This window comes from Callorhinus ursinus, unplaced genomic scaffold (genome assembly GCF_003265705.2).
Source record: "Callorhinus ursinus isolate GAN/ISIS: 27379988/994484 unplaced genomic scaffold, GSC_fseal_2.0 scaffold5, whole genome shotgun sequence".
NCBI lineage: Eukaryota > Metazoa > Chordata > Mammalia > Carnivora > Otariidae > Callorhinus > Callorhinus ursinus.
Window position 1 is genome coordinate 6,909,100 of NW_027397067.1, and position 19,005 is coordinate 6,928,104.

The 19,005-nt window shown below is 38.6% G+C and overlaps 1 protein-coding gene across 3 annotated transcripts in view; it reads right to left on the minus strand.

Annotated features, from left to right (window-relative positions):
• The window catches only part of ATP6V1H (ATPase H+ transporting V1 subunit H), a 125,450-nt gene that overhangs the window by 36,743 nt on the left and 69,702 nt on the right, over positions 1 to 19,005 (minus strand). For all 3 annotated transcript variants that reach the window (XM_073892769.1, XM_025870598.2, XM_025870597.2), the window contains 2 exons: positions 18,725 to 18,850; positions 10,535 to 10,636 (listed from right to left, as the gene is read on the minus strand). In XM_073892769.1, coding sequence (XP_073748870.1) covers positions 10,535 to 10,636; positions 18,725 to 18,850 — 228 coding nt within the window. The remainder of the gene's footprint in view (positions 1 to 10,534; positions 10,637 to 18,724; positions 18,851 to 19,005) is intronic.

Consider the following 19,005-nt stretch of genomic DNA (forward strand, 5'->3'; position numbering starts at 1 on the left):
CAAGCCCTACATGGGGCTCCCTGCTCCACCGGAAGCCTGCTTCTCCCTCTCCCACTCCCCCACTTGTGTTCCCTCTCTGTCTCTCTCTGTCAAATAAATAAATAAAATCTTTCAAAAATAAAAGAAGGTCATTAACTAATTTTTAAATTTTTAAAAAACAAAACTAATTTAGTAGACTATTTACCAGGCTTCTAAATGGGAAAGTTCTTGCAAAGCATAAAAGTAGTGGAAGAAAACACAAAGGTTTTCGCTGGAATGGAAGTTCCATGAGACAATACTCAGAATGGTGCCTAGCACACAGCAGATATCAAATAAAGCATTAATGCCTAGTGAATTAATGAATTTCACCATTCGGTAACTGAAACTTACATGATAAAAATTTTATGAATAGAATAATGATATAAGCAGCAAACTTTAGAAATGTCTGTCTCAAACGTAGCAGCTCAATTCCCAATAAGTCACATAAGTTATCAAAGCACAAATTAAAAGCACCAGATACCAGTTTCCCCTGTGAGAGTTTAAAGGGAAATGGTAACACCCATTGCTGCTAAGAAGGTGGTGAAGATGCTATTCTCACATACTGATGCTTGGAGTCTGAAGTTCTCTCTATTTAATAATGTTTTTAAAATCTCAGAAGTACTTATATAGTTTCTCTCATTGAATGTATTTAAGGGACCAGAAAAAAAGAAAATAATCAGAAATGTTTGCAAAGATGTTCACTCTGTTTTTTATAATGATGAAAAACTGGAAACATACCACAAATGGCCACTAATAAGACTTGAGCACACTGGACTACATTTATCTATAGGCAGCATTAATGTATATTTTTTAAAATTTGTAGATGGGAAATTCCCATGAAAAATGAATAAAAACAGGAGATATTATATGATCAATATTTTGGAAGAAAAAAATGTATGTATAGAGGAAAAAAAACCTGAAAATAAATAAACCATTACTTTTACCTCAAAACTACAGTCTTGTTTTTTATTATTCTTTTCTGTATTTTTCAAGTTTTCTATAGTAAGGATGTTACTTTTCATGATAACGCTAACTTAGAAAAGATAAATGAATTCGGTCTGATTGATAAAAAGTTAATGCCAGGGGCGCCTGGGTAGCTCAGTCGGTTAAGCGTCTGCCTTCAGCTCAGGTCATAATCCCGGGGTTCTGGGATCAAGCCCCACATTGGGCTCCCTGCTTGGTGCAGAGCCTGCTTCTCCCTCTGCCTCTGCCATTCCCTCCACTTGTGCTCTCTGGCTCTCTCTGTCAAATAAATAAATAAAATCTTTATTAAAAAAAAGAGTTAATGCCACTATCAAAACAAGTTATTAATCTTTATTTGTATGTGCTATGCTAGGCTTTGTACAAAGGGAAACAGGTATTGACCTCATATAAAAGTGTTCATTTTAAGAGAAGCAGGAATTCTTTTGATAGTTCTTTCTCTCAACATTTATTATGCCCTACTGTGGTAAATGATAGTTAGATATAGTTCCTCTTTTTGAGAGCTCATAGTTCAGTTTTGGGGGGGGAGAAGGGACATAACGAGGTTATCATTATGTACAAGCTGAAAAGGGCTATGTATATATACATATACCAAAAATTGGAAGCACAGAAAATTGGACAGATACTGTTTTGTTTTAATGGCAATATACTGGTTTGCCAGATGAAAAAGAGAAGAATTTTTATATCAGTTAGTATTTTTACTTGAAGAGATAGAAACTTGACTACCTAATTAAATCAGTGAAAGAATTTCTTGAAAGTTAAGTGTAGCTTGGAAGGCCTGGGAGCCAAGTGTGAAGGCTGTCCAGATTGAACGACTGAATCACAAGCAAGCGACCAAATGAGCAGTCCAGCAAGCGTGCTACTCGGGTGAGGCGCAGAACCTGAAGTTCCCTCTGCTCGTGCCCAGACACCAGGTACTACTGCTTCCCCTCCTCACGGGAGCCCAGCCATGGCTGCTGCCTGAAGGGAATGCCTGCGATACCCACTACCCTCCACCCTCAGTCCTGCCGGAAGTCTGGGGCAGAGAGATCTGATTTGCTGAGCGAGGACATAAGCATGTGGCTGGAAGCAGAGGAATTTAGGAAAGCATGCTGCTGGCATTTTTATCTTCTACACTGAAAGGGAGCACATGCCATGGGAATTCCCTGAATATAGGAAGACTGTTTAGATGTTGTACTCCTTAAAAGAAAAAAAATGAATAAACGTTCACTATGGTATTCCAGGCAGAAGAGGGTAGTACATCTGCACAAGCCCTAGAAGGGTTTGATGTGTCTCTGAGGTTGCTGCTGCAATGTTCTGCTGCTTGGAACGATCTTCACTACACCATCTGCACCAGTGAGTTATGCATGCAAAGGGGGCACACTCTCTTCGGGACAACTCTCAGGCACTAGTCACCAAAGTGTGATTTCTGGGTGTTCTGCAGGGCCACAGGTGGTCTTGTGCTTTCCGAGGACAAAGCTATGGAACAGTTTTATTCACATCCCATCATACACATTTGAAAAATAAGATTAATGAGTGGTGTTTGTTTCCTGGAAATCATATCACAGTCCTAAAGGCTGTGGGTCCTTCACAAGAACTGAACTGGCAAGTACAGTTGACAGGATAAATTCATTTGGATAGCTTACTTCCATCTTATTTGCATTTATTGAGGACAATTATTAAACTTGTAGTTTGGGGGGAAGTTGCTGTTCTGTTACGCTCTCCACCTGAATTTACAAAAACAAGTTACTGAATCAAAAGGGTTTCTTTCAACTACAAAAGGAGTCATGAAAATAACAACAAATATGTAAAACAATAGTGAACTGGAATTCATTTTGGATATCATATGTAAATCCACATGCCAAGACAAATCTGAGTATGATGAAAGAGAATGATAGGAAATACAGTATTGCTACCTAAGCATTTATCACTGGACCAGCAATACATTCACCTGGAGTCTCCAAAACATTTCTGATATGAAACTTTGTCAACTGATCGATCATATACTATATTCTTACAATAAAGTAAGCAAAAAAAAGGAAATGTTATTAAGAAAATCATAAGACAAAATACATTTACAATCCTGTAGTATAAAAAATCCACATATAAGAGGACCCACACAGTTCAAACCAGTGTTGTTCAAGGGTCAACTGAAATTGCTATCATGCAGGACAGCAGACACTTAACAAATGGACAAAATTACTCATTTAACTGGTTTATCAAATACCTAAACAGTACTTCCTATGTGTTGAGTGCTAAGTGTATTACATATGAATTCATTGAGTCCTCACATTTACAGAGGAGGAAACTGAGGCACAGAGAGGCTATATGCCAAGGTCGCAGAGTTACCAGGTGGCAGGGCTGGGATATGACTCTAAGCAGGCAAGTTTAGTCTGTGCACTTAACCACTTGTAATTCTGTACTGATGACTGTGGTGCCCATTAGCTATTAGTACATGTACTGTGCACATATGGAGGAGATACTCCTGGTATCTCTGGAGGATATAATATGGACAAGAAGTTGGACTTGGTACTGACAGAGGACTAGTTATGTGCAGCCGGGAGAGTCAGTGCTACATGGATAAAAAGGTTTTACTAACTCAACTGGAACAACAATGTGCCTGCCTACTAATCTTGTTAGTGTTTAAAGAAATTCAAGTGTGAATTTGATCAAGTTATAAGAATTGAGTGAAGAAAAACATGGGGGAGCATAAGACTGCCTTTCCAGACAGTAGAAACATGCCATTCTTTTGGCAGGGGGAAGGAACTTAATTTCTGTGCAGGCATTATTTTTCTTCAAGTAGTGGGAAAGGATAATTATTGGTTTCCTCAGTATGTGAGGCATAAGACAGCACTTTCAGTGATAATAGCAGTAAAGATCCTTTCCATTATTCTAAGCAACTTAGCAATGTAGTCATCATCTTGAATAGATTAAAAAATACCAACAAAAATATCAACATTGGGGCACCAGGGTGGCTCGGTCAGTTAAGCATCTGACTCTTGATTTCAGCTCAGGGTCGTGAGAGCAAGCCCCACATCGGGCTCCACACTCAGCTCGGAGTCTGCTTCTCCCTCTCCCTCTGCTCTTCCCCTGCTCGTGTTCTCTCTCTCTCTAATAAATAAATAATCATGGAACACTACATCAAAAACTAATGATGTAATGTATGGTGATTAACATAATAAAATTAAAAAAAATAAAATTAACTTAAATATTAAAAAAAAACACATCCACAAGCTACAACTGAATTTAAAGAAATACTTTTATATGGCTAAACGCAACAACAAAGTAGACTGGGAATTGTTTTGCCTCTGTCTCACAAGTAGCAACATTCAATTTCCCTGCTTTTACATGGAATGGGCCAGTCAACTTAGTAAATGATAAACTGTTAAAGCAGGTTTCAGGGAGAAATCCAAGTCCAAATTGATCTGAATATCCAGAACTATCTACAAGAGGTTTTAAACTATTGTAGCCATTCCTGCCAACTTATTGTAGTGAGCTACCATTTTTTTAAATCTAGTAGCAATAAAAAATAAAAAAAAGACAGTGAATAGAGAACTTGACTTATGCATGACTCAAGCATCCTGTTCTTGATACCTTGGTAAAAGATCACGAACAAAATAATTCCGATAACTGACATGAAAGAGTTATCAGTACTTTAAGCTATAATTAAATTTGAGTATTGATTAATTTTATTAATATTTATTTCAAATTGTGGGTCTGCAAACCCACCAACAATCTATTTATTAAGTTTCAAACACTCCTAGGAAAATGATTCTTTTATGATTCTAGAATGAGGATATTTTGTCTAGATTTGCTTTTTCCCTTTCCAAAAGTACTATAAATAAGCCATTATGTAACTATGAAGGATTCACCTATCATCTATCTGTTTTTCATGTTAAACACATCTTAGATGGGCTAGGGACCTTGGTTATTAGCTATATTTATATAAAAGCAAAATCTGTCTTTGTCTTTTCTAAAGATCTTCAATTTTTCATAATAAAATAGGCTATTTTTAAATGGTATAAATGTTAGTTCTTATATCAAAGTGTCAAGAACTACAAAAGGTCTTAGCTTTTATCCCACTTGAAAGCTAGCAAGTAAAGCTGCCACAGTTTCATGGATGCCTGTAGAAGACACTGAGACTCCTGGATCAAAGACAAATGATAGTTTGTCAAGGTAATTGCAATAGCAAGAATATTATAACTTTGTACTGGTTCCCCAAGCCACAATTTCCAGAGGAAAACATGAAGAGAGTTCAATGAGCCCTGCACCCACAGTGTGAAAAAAAGGAATCCGGAACTTAAGGAACCCAAATCTCTCCTAATGGACAGTAAGCATCCTGCCCTTTGCTCCCAGGAAGACATCTATTTGAAAAGGGCATTCAATGTGGAAGGACAGAAAGCTGAGAGATATCTCCCCACATATAAAACCTTCATTTCTACATTATTTTGCTTTCTGGCAAGTTTATCTATGAATGTATCACTCCACTGGTCACTGTGATTAATCTGGCAGATGCAGGCTGGAATCAAATCCATAGCAATAAAGCACCATGATCTTATCCATGTGCCCCAAGGTCCTGGATCTAACCAGCTGAAAAAATGCCATAAAGCACCAGGGTCTACTTAAAATTCAAGGGCTTTCCCTTTCAGTTTCTGTAGTGACCTTTACACTTGGCATTAATCCAAGTACAGATGGATACATTAAGAATGCAGAGATTCTTCCCTGGCCCAGGAAGGAAGTCTAGAGCAATTCTGTCATCTATAACAAATGCTGGCCAGTGAGCTGAGGTTAACTTGAATGTCTTCCAGTGTTAAGGTAGTATCACTGATCACTTCTTTCTGGGAACGCCACTGAATCAGCAAAGCAATTCCTTTCATAGAGATCTCCAAGTTCACCTGAGGACTATATGATCTACTGGTAGTGCTTCCTTAAATACTCAGAGGCTTCTTATGACTACTCCTAATGTGTAAGCTACTATGGTTTGGGGAGGGAAGTAAGTTCGTGCCTGGCCTTCATACAGGAAGTACAATACCAAGGATATTCATTGGCCTCTGGGAAGAAAGCGTTCACAACTGCTGGGCCACCCAAATGAGATCTTCATCAGTGGTGGTGGTGGGGCAGGGGGGAGGGCAGACAAGTTGACGGTGCCCTCAGTGTGGCTTCCCAGATGGATGGTGAACCTTAGGGGTCTCAGTTCAAGTCAAATACCTGAGTCTAGTCCCGGTTTTAGGAAAGAAGGACCTATTTGTCTATAGTATCAGATAGGTGATATTTGCCCCATGGAATGTCTAAGAGAGGCTCCACGATGGAGGGTGGGGCAGACATAAAGACGTATTGACAGGTATTTTGCTTGGGAGGTGCAAAAGCTATTGTTATCCCTTCTGTTTCCAATAGACTTTTCAATAGGTTAAAGGGAATGGCCATCAAATTGTGGCAGCACTCTCTGGAGGTAGATGACAGCAGTCAATTAAACATAAAGTGTCCAACAGTTGAGAGATCTCTGTGTTTTCCTTCATGAAGAAAGCTATAGGGACAATTCACTGAAAAACAAAGATCATTAATATTCTCCCTCCCTTGTGTCTCTATTTTTGTCTTTGTAGGCGCTAAAGTTGTAACCCTTCCACTGCTACAAAATTAGTGTGTCCCAGTCCGGCAGCTATAACTTCACCTATTTTATAGTCATTGACTAAATGTATCCAGACCTTTGGTCTAGAAGGGTCAGTTGACAAGAACGGCAAAAGCACTGCTATAAAACTTGCAGAGATGGGCTATGGGAGTGATGCTTGCAAGATGGCTGAATAAGACATCCTTCACACGTATCTGCCCTCTTCAACAGCAATAATTTAGTATCCATCCATGGAAAAGTGCCTTCCTGTGAACTTTGAGATCCAGGTAGGGGACTGTGAAACCCTGGTGCACTCTCCAACTGAGGAAAGACATTTTGAGAAGGTAGAATCACACCCAGGCAGCTGATTTACTGACTGCGGTCCTGGCTACGGACCCGGAAACAGCTCTAGAATGCTGAGAATTCTGCTACCATCCCATTGGTTTTGGTTCTGCCACCAAAATAAGCCAAGGGACCTTGGAGGAGTCACACCTACCATCCAACAGCTAAAAGACACACAGACCTCGGTCCCAGTTGTGTGGACCCTGAAATAGCCCTTGAACAGGCTCCAGCCTCTCTCTGCTGAGGTCTGGGAGTCCCACCCTTACCCAGGAGGTAAGCCTGACAAATGCTGTCAAACTGTAGATTCTGAAAGGGCCCTGAAACTGGTATCCAGCTCATTCTGGCCAGTCCCCAAACATTCTTGCTGGCACAGAGACCCAGCAGGAGACTTCTGGCTGCACTCTTATACATTCTGAAGGGTCCTATGTGTGGCTCTAGCTCCATCACAGAAGGCCTGCCAGCAGGCCAACCAGCTTCAGGGACCCAACAGGAGACGCTCTGACAATACTCCCAGAAATGCTAGAAATGGCCCTATACACAGCTCCATCCCTTCCCAGCCAGTCTATGAGCAGTACTGCTGGCCCAGAAAACCAGTGGGAGACACTCCCATCTGCAACCCAGAGATCCTGAAAGGGTCCTATATTTGGTTCAATTCCCTCCCAAGCTGTAGTCACAAGCAGTCCTCCAACATAGGGATTTGGTGGGTGACACTCACATCTGTGCCTCAGGAGATCTTGAAACGATCCTATACTCAGCTTCAGTGCCTCCACCAAAGTCAGGGAGCAGTCCTACCCACCCAGGGACCTGTGGCACAAATACCCATCTGTGCCTCCAAATATGCAGACATCAGTTGTGGCCGGGATACCTGCAACAGCCCTGGAACTTGGTTCCAGCTCCTCTCAGCCATGGCCCAGGGCCTATCCTGCCCACCCAGGGATCCATCAGTGACCAGGCAGCAGTCCTCCCTGGGACCTGATAGGAGCTACACCCATCCATACACCTGGTAAGGGGACAGCTGACTAAGGACACAACTGTGGAGCCTGATACGCACCCTTGTCCCAGCACCACCCTACTGAACAAGGTACTGGAGGCAGTCCCAGCCATCTGAAGACCAGACAGGAAACATGCCTACCTAAGACCCCAGTAACAAACCTGCCAACCACGGACACCACTACAGACTCATAACCATGCATAACCCACTCCAACCCAGAATGAATGTAATTCCAGAGGTAATGTCATCCATTAGCCCAGGCGACAGAAAAGAGGTCATTATCTGCTGAAAGTGGCCTTAAAGACTGGAAAAGGTATTTACTTCTTCAAATGCACAGACATCGATGCAAGGTTACACAGACCCCAAAGAATCAGGTAAATATAACACTACCAAAGGAAAATTAATAAAGCTCCAGGAACCAATCCCATAAAAATATATATCTAAATTTTCCTAACAAAGGATCAAAATTGATCCTTTACAGAAACTTAAGGAAATGAAAGAGAACACAGATAGACAAGTGAACAAAATTAGAAACACAACACATGAACAAAATGACAAGAAAGAGAAATAAATAGAACCAAACAGAAATCTTGGAGCTGAAGAATACAATGACAGAACTAAAAAATGCAATAGAGAGCTTGCACACACAGACTTATGTACCTGCTGTATCTGTGCCATCTGCTTCTGAAGTACACCCAGAATAAAGTTCTATGTGAGACCAGTAACGAAGGTTTGCTGGGTCAGAATGAAAACATCCTGCAGTTCAAACACTGAGTGATTCAGTAGCTACACTCAAGAATTTTCTGTTTCTTCTGAAGTAGGTACCAATATCCTGAGTAGTTTCCCATACGGCATTTGCCTAATGTTCTCTCATTTACCCTCCAGAAGAGATGCATTTTCCATATTTACCCATCATATGGAGTTCAGGGATGTTCACGCTCATTATTCTCACCCAAAGAAGTGCAAGAGAAACTCTCCAAAGGGACATGACAACCTCTTCTCATCTCTGAGACCAAAGGTAGGCTGCCCCTTACCCACCCCAAGCCTACTCCATATAGCAGTGTCAATCCTGACAACTCAGTATGTGATCCATGCGATATCCCACAGCCCTGGCAAATCCTGATCCAGATGAAACTGTCATAATTTTGGAAGTGAAGTTTACCAAGGTCCACCAATACAAAGCAGTCTGAGTTACTATAAATAAATCAGATCTAGAACAAACAAGGTGAAGATCAAAAATAATATAGTCCATAGACACTTGGAGAGAAAAGATAAACTGCTTGAAGAGATGCATCTCCATCCAGTCACTGACATAATGTTTTATAATGTTTAAATATTTATACACTATAAGAAGAGAAGGAAGTTATGAAGTAATTGTGGAATGTTAAAGTATGCAATTACTTCTGTGGCTCTGCCAATTTTTGCTCATATTCTAAGAGGTTCTGGGCTTACTTGACACTATTTTATGATAAGTAAGATATTTTACGATAAGTACTGTCATGTCTTCCTTATATATAACTTTTATTATTACTAATGTGGATATTTTGTGTTCGTCAAAGTAGCTAATACTTACTGAGTACTTGCTATGTACCTCCTGGCACTACTCTAATCATTGTATTAGGTTAATTCATTTAATCCTCACATCAGCTTCATGAGAAAGAAATATGACTATTGTCCCAATTTTATAGATTAGAAAACCAACTAGCAAGTGAAATAGCAACAATTCACACCAAGGCACTATGGATTTCTGCTTTTCCAAATAACAGAAAACAGCCCTCTTATACCATTTAATGTTTTCTCCCTTGATATAATATTGGTACCCTGATTTCTTATTTTTCCCAAAAAAAGCCTAATTTTTCATTGTTAATGTACCTAAATGATTTTAAATTATGTGGCTAGCATCACCATGTCTGTAAAGTCTTATCTGTCTCATCCCACAAGGAATTCCTCTCTTTTCAATACTCTGAAATACATAATTCTATTACTACACATCTACTATAACTTTTCCTTACAGGTATTATATTTTCTTCAATACTGTGAATCTAAGAAGAGAATCTAAGATTCTCTCTCTCCCTCTCTCTCCGCCCCTTCCCGCCCCCCGTGAGCACATGTGCACTTGCTCTCTTTCTCTCTGAAATTAATAAGTAAATCTTTAAAAAATAATAACAACAGGGGCACCTGGGTGGCTCAGTTGGTTGGGTGTCTGCCTTCGGCTCAGGTTGTGGTCTCCAGGGATCATGGTCTCAAGCAGGGAGCCTGCTTCTCCCTCTCCCTCTGCCCCGCCCCCCACCAACTTGTACTCAATTTCTCTCTCTCTCAAATAAAGTCTTTTTAAAAAATTAAAAATAATAATGTTTCATCGTCTCTGTAACTACTAGTAGTCAATAAATAACCAGCACTCAGAAAATGGCTACTGAATTAAAATCATACACACCAAAGAAAATCCTGAACGTGAAATTTCTAATGTGGTCTCTGCTGGCCACTACACAATAGTATTATAGTTGTACTGATACTTTTATATTGCCCATTTTAATTAGGTTTATCATAATTCCCAATATTATGGGCATCTTGATTTCACTTACTCCATTAGTTCCTCTGCTAAACTACTTTTCCCTTACCGTTTGCCTCGTGGATAATGCCGCACATATTCTCCAACATCATGAGCAGCAACAGCTAAGACTTGTGGATCATCTGACACCTCCAGAAGTTTTGTCAAAATTCTGAAATAAATTTAATCCAAAGAGAGATTGATTTCTAGTTGTTCTACAAGGCACAACAGAGCACAGTGTATTTGCAGGTATCTCCTGAAAATAGACATTTACAAATATATTTTCTATAGATATTACTATTACACATAATATATTACATATGAATTAGCAGTTTTTAAATCTTTACATATATATACCAGGTTATTTTCAGATTCATAATGTATGCCACACACAATTCCCAAAATAACAGTAACTCCCTTTTCTGCTCTCTCAAAAAAGACAGCTAGGGTGGGAGTTAATATTATTTTAATATACAATTACCAATGAATCCTTGCCAATTATATTTTGAAGATTAATCATTTGTAAGCCTTTTGTCAGTATTAAAAAGAAGTTACTTTAAGCTGTGATCAAGATGGACCATGAGCCCTGAGCACACACATTCCCCACCACCTTCTCCCTCCACCACTCCAAGTCTCAGGAAGAACTTGAACCTAAACTTCACAAGTAAAACAATGCAAAACAGCAAGTGAATGTTTCTTTTATTTTTTACTTTATTTTATTATGTTAGTCACCATACATCATTAGTTTTTGATGTCGTGTTCCATGATTCATTGTTTGTACATAACATCCAGGGCTCCATGCAGAACCTGCCCTCTTTAATACCCATCACCAGGCTAACCCATCCCCCCACACCCCTCCCCTCTAGAACCCTCAGTTTGTTTCTCAGAGTCCATAGTCTCTCATGGTCCATCTCTCCCTCCCATTTCCCCCCTTCATTTTTCCCTTCCTTCTCCTAATGTCCTCCATGCTATTCCTTATGTTCCACAAATAGGTGAAACCATATTATAATTGACTTTCTCTGCTTGACTTATTTCACTTAGCATAATCTCCTCCAGTCCCATCCATGTTGATGTAAAAGTTGGGTATTCATCCTTTGTGATGGCTGAGTAATATTCCATTGTATATATGGACCACATCTTCTTTATCCATTCATCCGTTGAAGGGCATCCCGGCTCTTTCCACAGTTTGGCTAGTGCGAACATTGCTGCTATGAACATTGGGGTACATATGGCCCTTCTTTTCACTACATCTGTGTCTTTGGGGTAAATACCCAGGAGTGCAATTGCTGGGTCATAAGGTAGCTCTATTTTTAATTTTTTGAGGCACCTCCACACTGTTTTCCAAAGTCGCTGTACCAACTTGCATCCCCACCAACAGTGTAAGAAGGTTCCCCTTTCTCCACTTCCTCTCCAACATTTGTTGTTTCTTGCCTTGTCCATTTTTGCCATTCTAACTGGTGTAAGGTGGTATCTCAATGTGGTTTTGATTTGAATTTCCCTGATGGCTAACGATGAACATTTTTTCATGTGTCTGTTAGCCATTTGTATGTCTTCTTTGGAGAAGTGTCTGTTCATGTCATCTGCCCATTTTTTGACTTGATTATTTGTTTTTTGGGTGTTGAGTTTGAGAAGTTCTTTATAGATCTGTTTCTGAGAAGATGGGTACCCAAATTCACAATCCTGCCTCCCTACTGTCCTTTCTCCACGGCAACCACACAGGCCGAGTGAAACCACCTGCAGGAGCCAGACAGTGCTTCTGAGAACAGGAGCCAACCAGATGCAGAGAAGGCTCCCCTCTGCTGGGAGCTGGGGCTTGACCACAGATTTCTGCCTCCTCAAGGACCTCCAGGGAGAGGGCTCATCTCACCCAGTGACGCATTTGTCCTCAGGAGTGAAGGAAAAGGGGGGACTACACTACCTAAAATCCAATCCCCTGGGAGAGAGTGCCTTCGGCATGAGTGTGAAGGGAGATCACTCAAGGAACAGATCATTCCTGTGTTATTTAAACTGCTTAAGGGCAGAGAAACAGAAAGAAAACTCATTCCACAAACAGAACATAACTGGGATAACCAATCAGAATGAGTAATTATTTTAATGGCCAGGCAGAAGACTAACATATTAAAAAAAAAAAACCTGCTTTCCAATATGCCAGCATAGCCACTCGCTTAGACACAGATACATGAAAACCTTACAGAATTAGCTAATTGAACCAGCAGAATACTGAGAGAATATCTTTTCAGTTCTCAGCTCAAATATCACCTCTTGCTTAAGAGCCTCTGATCCCCAGATAATACCCTCCCCCCTCACCATTTTCTATGCCCATTTCCTGATTCATTTTTTTTCACATGACTCATCACCACCAGCCACAGTATTATGTGGTTTCTTGACTGTTTAGTCTGTCTCTCCCAATACAATGTAAGCTTAATGACAATAAGAACTTAGTTTCATTTGCCATTGTGTCTGCAACACCTAGAACAGTACTGACTATACAACAGATGCTCAATAAACACTTGCTGGAAAAAATGAATACACAATTTAAGTACAAAATGGTGATGCCGCCAATTGGGAAAAACAATGTGACAGCTCCTAATGGAATTTAAAATGCACAGATCCTTTGATCCAGCAATCCTACTTCTAAGAATCTAACCTACAGAAATATCTTCACATTTCCACAAGAATATCTATGTACACTAACTTAAAAAATGACTAAGACAAAAGGTTAGAGGGTGGAGCCCACGTGCAAGAGTTAGGCTTTTCCCTCCATTTCTTCTTCCATGCTGGTGGCACCTGCTTTGTCCTCTGTAACACCAACTACGTCGTGTACAAAGCAGTTTCACATTCACCATTTTATCGAACCCCTACAACTAGGATTATTGGTTCTTCCTATTTTACAGAGAGGTAACACCAGAGGCTCAGTGAAACAAAGTGTCCCAATACAAAAAAAAAAAAAAAAAAGAATTCAGATTTTAAAAAATAATAAAACTAAGTCATTTTAACAGACCGCAAGCCATAATAAGTGAAAAAGACAAGTCACAGACTAACATATTCAGATGGGACATGTATAAATAACTCTATATAAAGATGTAGGTACGGGTATGTCTAGGAATGAAGGTACAGGTATGTCTAGGAATGAAAGAACACTGGAGAATATATCACCTAACACTAGTTACCACTCAGGAAGACTTTGAGAGAGAACAGCAGTGAAGAAACCTTTTCACTTTACTTCTGTATGCCTTCAAGGGTACTTGAATGCTTGGCCCAGGCTATTCGATATAACTTAGAATTCAAAAATTCAGCACACACATTTTTTTTAAGTTACTTAATTTTACTAAGATACTCAAGAGGTATCCCTTAGAATTGCTAATTTTATTTGTTTATTTAAATTCAATTAGTCAACATAAAGTACATCATTAGTTTTGCATGTAGTGTTCAATAATTCATCAGTTGCACATAACACCCAGGGCTCATCACATCACATGCCTTCCTTAATGCCCATCACCCAATTACCCCACCTCCCCTCCCCTCCAGCAACTCTCAGTTTGTTTCCTATAGTTAAAAGTCTCTCATGGTTTGTCTCCCTCTCTGATGACTTCCCATTCAGTTTTCCCTCCCTTCCCCTATGATCCTCTGTAATGTTTCTTATATTCCATGTATGAGTGAAACCATATGAGTGAAAGAAACCATTCTTTCTCTCATTGACTTATTTTGCTCAGCATAATACCCTCCAGTTCCATCCACATTGATATAAATGGTTAAGTATTCATCCTTTCTGATGGCTGAGTAATATTCCATTGTGTGTGTGTGTGTGTGTGTGTGTGTGTGTGTGTGTGTGTGTGTACACATACATGACATCTTCTTTATCCATTCATTCATCTGTGGATGGATATCGCTTGGCATCAGAGAAATACAAATCAAAACCCAAAATGAGATACCACCTCACTCAGTCAGAATGGCTAAAATTGACAAGTCAGGAAACAAGTGTTATTGAGGATGTGGAGGGAACTGGGAATGCAAGCTGGCACAGCCACTCTGGAAAACAATATGGAGGTTCTTTAAGAAGTTAAAAATAGAGCTACCCTATGACCCAGCCATTGCACTACTAGGTATTTACCCCAAAGATACAAATGTATTGATCCAAAGGGGTACCTGCACCCCAATGTCCACAAAAGCCAAACTATAGAATTGCGAATTTAAAGTTTAAAATTTAAATTTAAAATATTTAACATAAAAAAATTTTTGAAACCATTTAATTGTCTTTTTGCATACAAACTGTTCAATTACAAAATACAAATCTTATTTCTTAAGATCTATACTGGAAAACAACTTGAATCACAATGATCTTTGCTCATATCATTTGCATTAAAACAAATACTTAAATATTTAAAATACTAAAAATAAATAAAACTCTACTTTGTTCAAAATCTGTGCAAGTCTATGAAGCTTGTGTACTTTAGTTTCTGTATCCCATTTATTTGGTAACATCTCCTAAGAGTGTGGCTCAACATTTCTCTGCCTACCTTTTTCTATCATCATCTCAGCATGTCAAATATCTAACTCTATATAAACAACAGGAAACACTAATAAAAAACCTAACTGTCAATCAGGGAATTTACTTCATTAGGAAGTTATTACATGCCTTTTATCTCCCAGACTAACTGAGATATCTGCACTTCCAAATAATTGAAAAGATGAGGATTTAGTATACACATAAAGGTTCCAAACTTGGTGTAAATATATACCTCACAACAAGAACCCATAAATGAGGAAATAAGACCCAGAGAAGTTACATCATCTGCCTACAGACACAACAAATGTTGAAACAGATTTGAATCAATACCTGTTGACTCTAGTCCACGCTAAGCACAACTGCAGCATGATGGCAATTCATTCAACTCAAGCAATGAAGATCCACAAAGAAAAAGCAAGACATATATTCAATCTCCCATACATTTATTTTTTTAATTTCAAACTTGCTCTTTTTAAAAAACCAACTTGCAAAGTATTCTAAAATTATGTTTGATTCAACTGAAACATTTTAATAATTTCAAAAGATTAAAGTACTTTGATGTTATTTTTATTATTTTGAAATTTTATTACAATATCATTTTAGGAAATAAGAAAATATTGACATAAGTTTCCTTAAAAGCAGAACAGAATATTTGTTCTGAATACCTGAAACCAGAAGCCAGCAAATTACAGCTGAAGTCCAAACCCAGCAACTTCCTGTTTTTGTACATAAAGTTTTATTGGAACACAATCACACTTGTTAGTTTACACACTGTCCACAGTTGCCTTAGCACTATAGTACCGAGTTCAGTAATTATGACAGAGACCGAATGGCTCACAAAGCCTCCACTGTTTACTTTCTGGACCTTTACAGAAAAAGTTTGCCAATGCCTGCCTTAAACCACATTCAGTGACCTGAGCCATTCTCCATATGGCTGAGATCCTTGAGACTCAAAATATGCTCTGCAAACCTGCAGCATTGGTATCAGCGCTGAATCACAGACCCAACCCTGGACCTACTGAGCTAGAATATGCATTTTAACAAGTTCTCCATTAACATTTGAAAAAATATAGTCTTAGACTCAAAAAAATGGTGAAGGAATTACAGAGAGTTTCTAATCAAATCTAGAAAATACAGAAATGATTTTAATGGCCATCCCTTCGGGCCATTTAGCCCACTGAATATGTTCATCAACAATGAAAATATTTTTGTATTATTATCTGTAAACTGAGCATGCTTTCCATTTCTATATTCAAGTCATCAATGAAAATTTTCAAAAGAATAGGTTCAAAAAAAGAGATTCTGTGGTAAGCAAAGAAGAGCTCCCTCCAACTCATCTTTGAATATAGTTGTTAAGTCAACAATAGATTCATCAATCAAAAGCCAAATCTCTAAAACCACATTAACCACAAGCTGAGATTCTGTCAGACACTCCAATGGGATCAAGACAGCAACACATCACAGCTTTGGAGTTAGACCAAATGTGAAATCTGACTCTGACATTTACTAGAAATGTAATCTTGGAAAGTATCTATTCAAATCCAAAATAGAATTTATATTATTATTCTGACTGATCACGCCACTAATTTGCTCTTGTTCTCTCTCACAATGTTTTTCCTGTTTTAAAAACTTGTTTGCTCCCTCAGCTTTTGCTTTTCTCTTAAATTATCATCTGCGTGGTTTCTTATATTTCAGAATATTTCCTTATTCAAAATACTCAGAACTGTTTGTGTCAACTGGCCACTTAAGTTTAATAGTAAAAGACTGGTTAATGATAACAATACATCGTAAAACCTTCAGAAGGAAAGGAGAATGTTTTGTGGATCATTTGTGTGTGAGGGGGGCAGTTTTAAGTTATTAGTTTTTAAAATCAGTACTTTTTAATGGAAACAACTTGACCAAAAATCTGTCACAGAATTTTGAGACCCATTAAAACAAAAGTTAAATAAGAAAAAAAAATACATACTTATTTCAAAATTATAACATACAAGATTGCAAAGTACTTTCTGTATACTATCATACTAAAGTTGATAAAGGAAAAATGAACTTACATTGTATACTTGCTAAGTTTGGAATTACCTGGAAAAACAGGTCAGAGCATGATGTAAGTACAGTTCTCCTCAGATAAAAAGAAGGCTAGTATTTACTGTTTTTTTAATAACAGAATAAAGACTTCTTCCGTATCTATTTTATCAGCTAGTTTGAAGGGCAGTACTAGCATGCCCCTCCTTGCCAATCATCCCCATACAGATAACTTATAAGAATGGAAACTAAGGGGGCACCTGGGTGGCTCAGTCAGTTAAGTGTCTGACTTGATTTCAGCTCAGGTCATGATCTGACAGTCATGAGATCGAGCTCCACATCAGGCTCCGCACTCAACATGGAGTCACTTGTCCCTCTTGTGCTCCTCCCCCCACCCTGCTCACATATATGCACTCACTCTTTCTTTCTGTAAAATAAATAAATAAATAAAATCTTAAAAAAAGAATGGAAACTAAGAACAATGACTTCAAATTTCTCTAAAACTGAAGTGCTACATGTCATTGCTTCTGGTTATTTAGAAAAATCACAAAAGCTCATAAGAAGGTAAAGAGTAATTTGAAGGAACCATAAAATTTTAAAACCTAATGACAGAAAACAGAACATGCACTTCAAAAGGCTCTTTAAGTGTATCATAATAAAAATAACATGTAATGCTTTAGTAGTAATTTGTTAAAAAAAAAAAAACTCCCCTGTTATATTCAAGTTTTCCAAAAACTAGATTTAAAAGGCATCATTCAAGCTCATTATGTTGTTGTTAAAAGCTCAGAGTAGCACAACAATGCTGAAAAGATTCCCTATATATTCTCCATCAGTCCGGCCAACATCTATCAACCACTCACTTTGGCCTGCCAAATGTTTAAATAAACATAATGTATTCTTTATGGTAATACATGGAAAATAGGTATAAACAACAGAGACAGGTCTGCTTAAAACTGCTCACTGTGCAGGTGTATATATACACCTCTTCTCCTCCTTCTGATACCTTGTTAAAATGACAGTAAAAGAATTTTTTTTTTCAAGTTTTTCTTTCATTCCAGGGGAGGCAATGCTTATTTTGAAAGGCCCTAGGGGTGCCTGGGTGGCTCGGTCGGTTAAGTATCTGACTCTTGGTTTTGACTCAGGTCATGATCTCAGGGTCTCGAGATTGAACCCTGCATCAGGCTCCAAGCTCAGTGTGGAGTGGGCTTAAGATTCTTTCCCCTCACTCCCCCTACCCCTCTGTGCTCTTCTCACCCCCACCCCCGTAAGAGCACTCTCTCCCTCACTGTCTCACTCTCTCTCTTTCAAAGAAATAAATAAATAAAATCTTTTTTAAAAAAAATTTAAGACTTTATTTGTTTGAGAGAGAGAGAGAGAGAGAAAGAACAAATGGGAGAGAGAGAAGCGGGCTCCCCACTGAGCAGGAAGCCAGACGCAGATGCAGCTGGATCCCAGGATGCTTGGATCATGTCCTGAGCGGAAGGCAGACGCTTAACCTACTGAGCCACCCAGGTGCCCCTAACAAATTTTTTTAAATGCTTCAACAGGCGATTCTGGAAAAACATATATCCAAATAACCAATAAGAAGATGACAAGGTATCCAACCACATAAGGAAGCAAGAAAATACAAATTAAAATCATGAAATGGCTAAAATTTTTTAAAGAGTAACAGAAACATGTTGGCAAGAATGTGGAACAACAGGGATTAGTAAACTAGAATTTAAAACTTACTTTAAGAGCTCATAATTCTTCTCATTTAACCTCACAGCATTTTCTCTCCAAAATTTCTCAGATTTGTGCACAGGACTCCACTCCAATCTCCCAGATTTAAGTTCTGAACTGTATTCATCAAATGAGCTATAAAAATTTTTAAAGAATTCAAAGTTTAGGAGAATTTAAGAGTTACTCAAAAATTAAGCAATATAAAACATTTTTACCTTGTCAATTATACCTCAGTAGAATAAAAAACAAAATCTTTACTGATAATTTAACCGCAAAGACTGACAAACCTT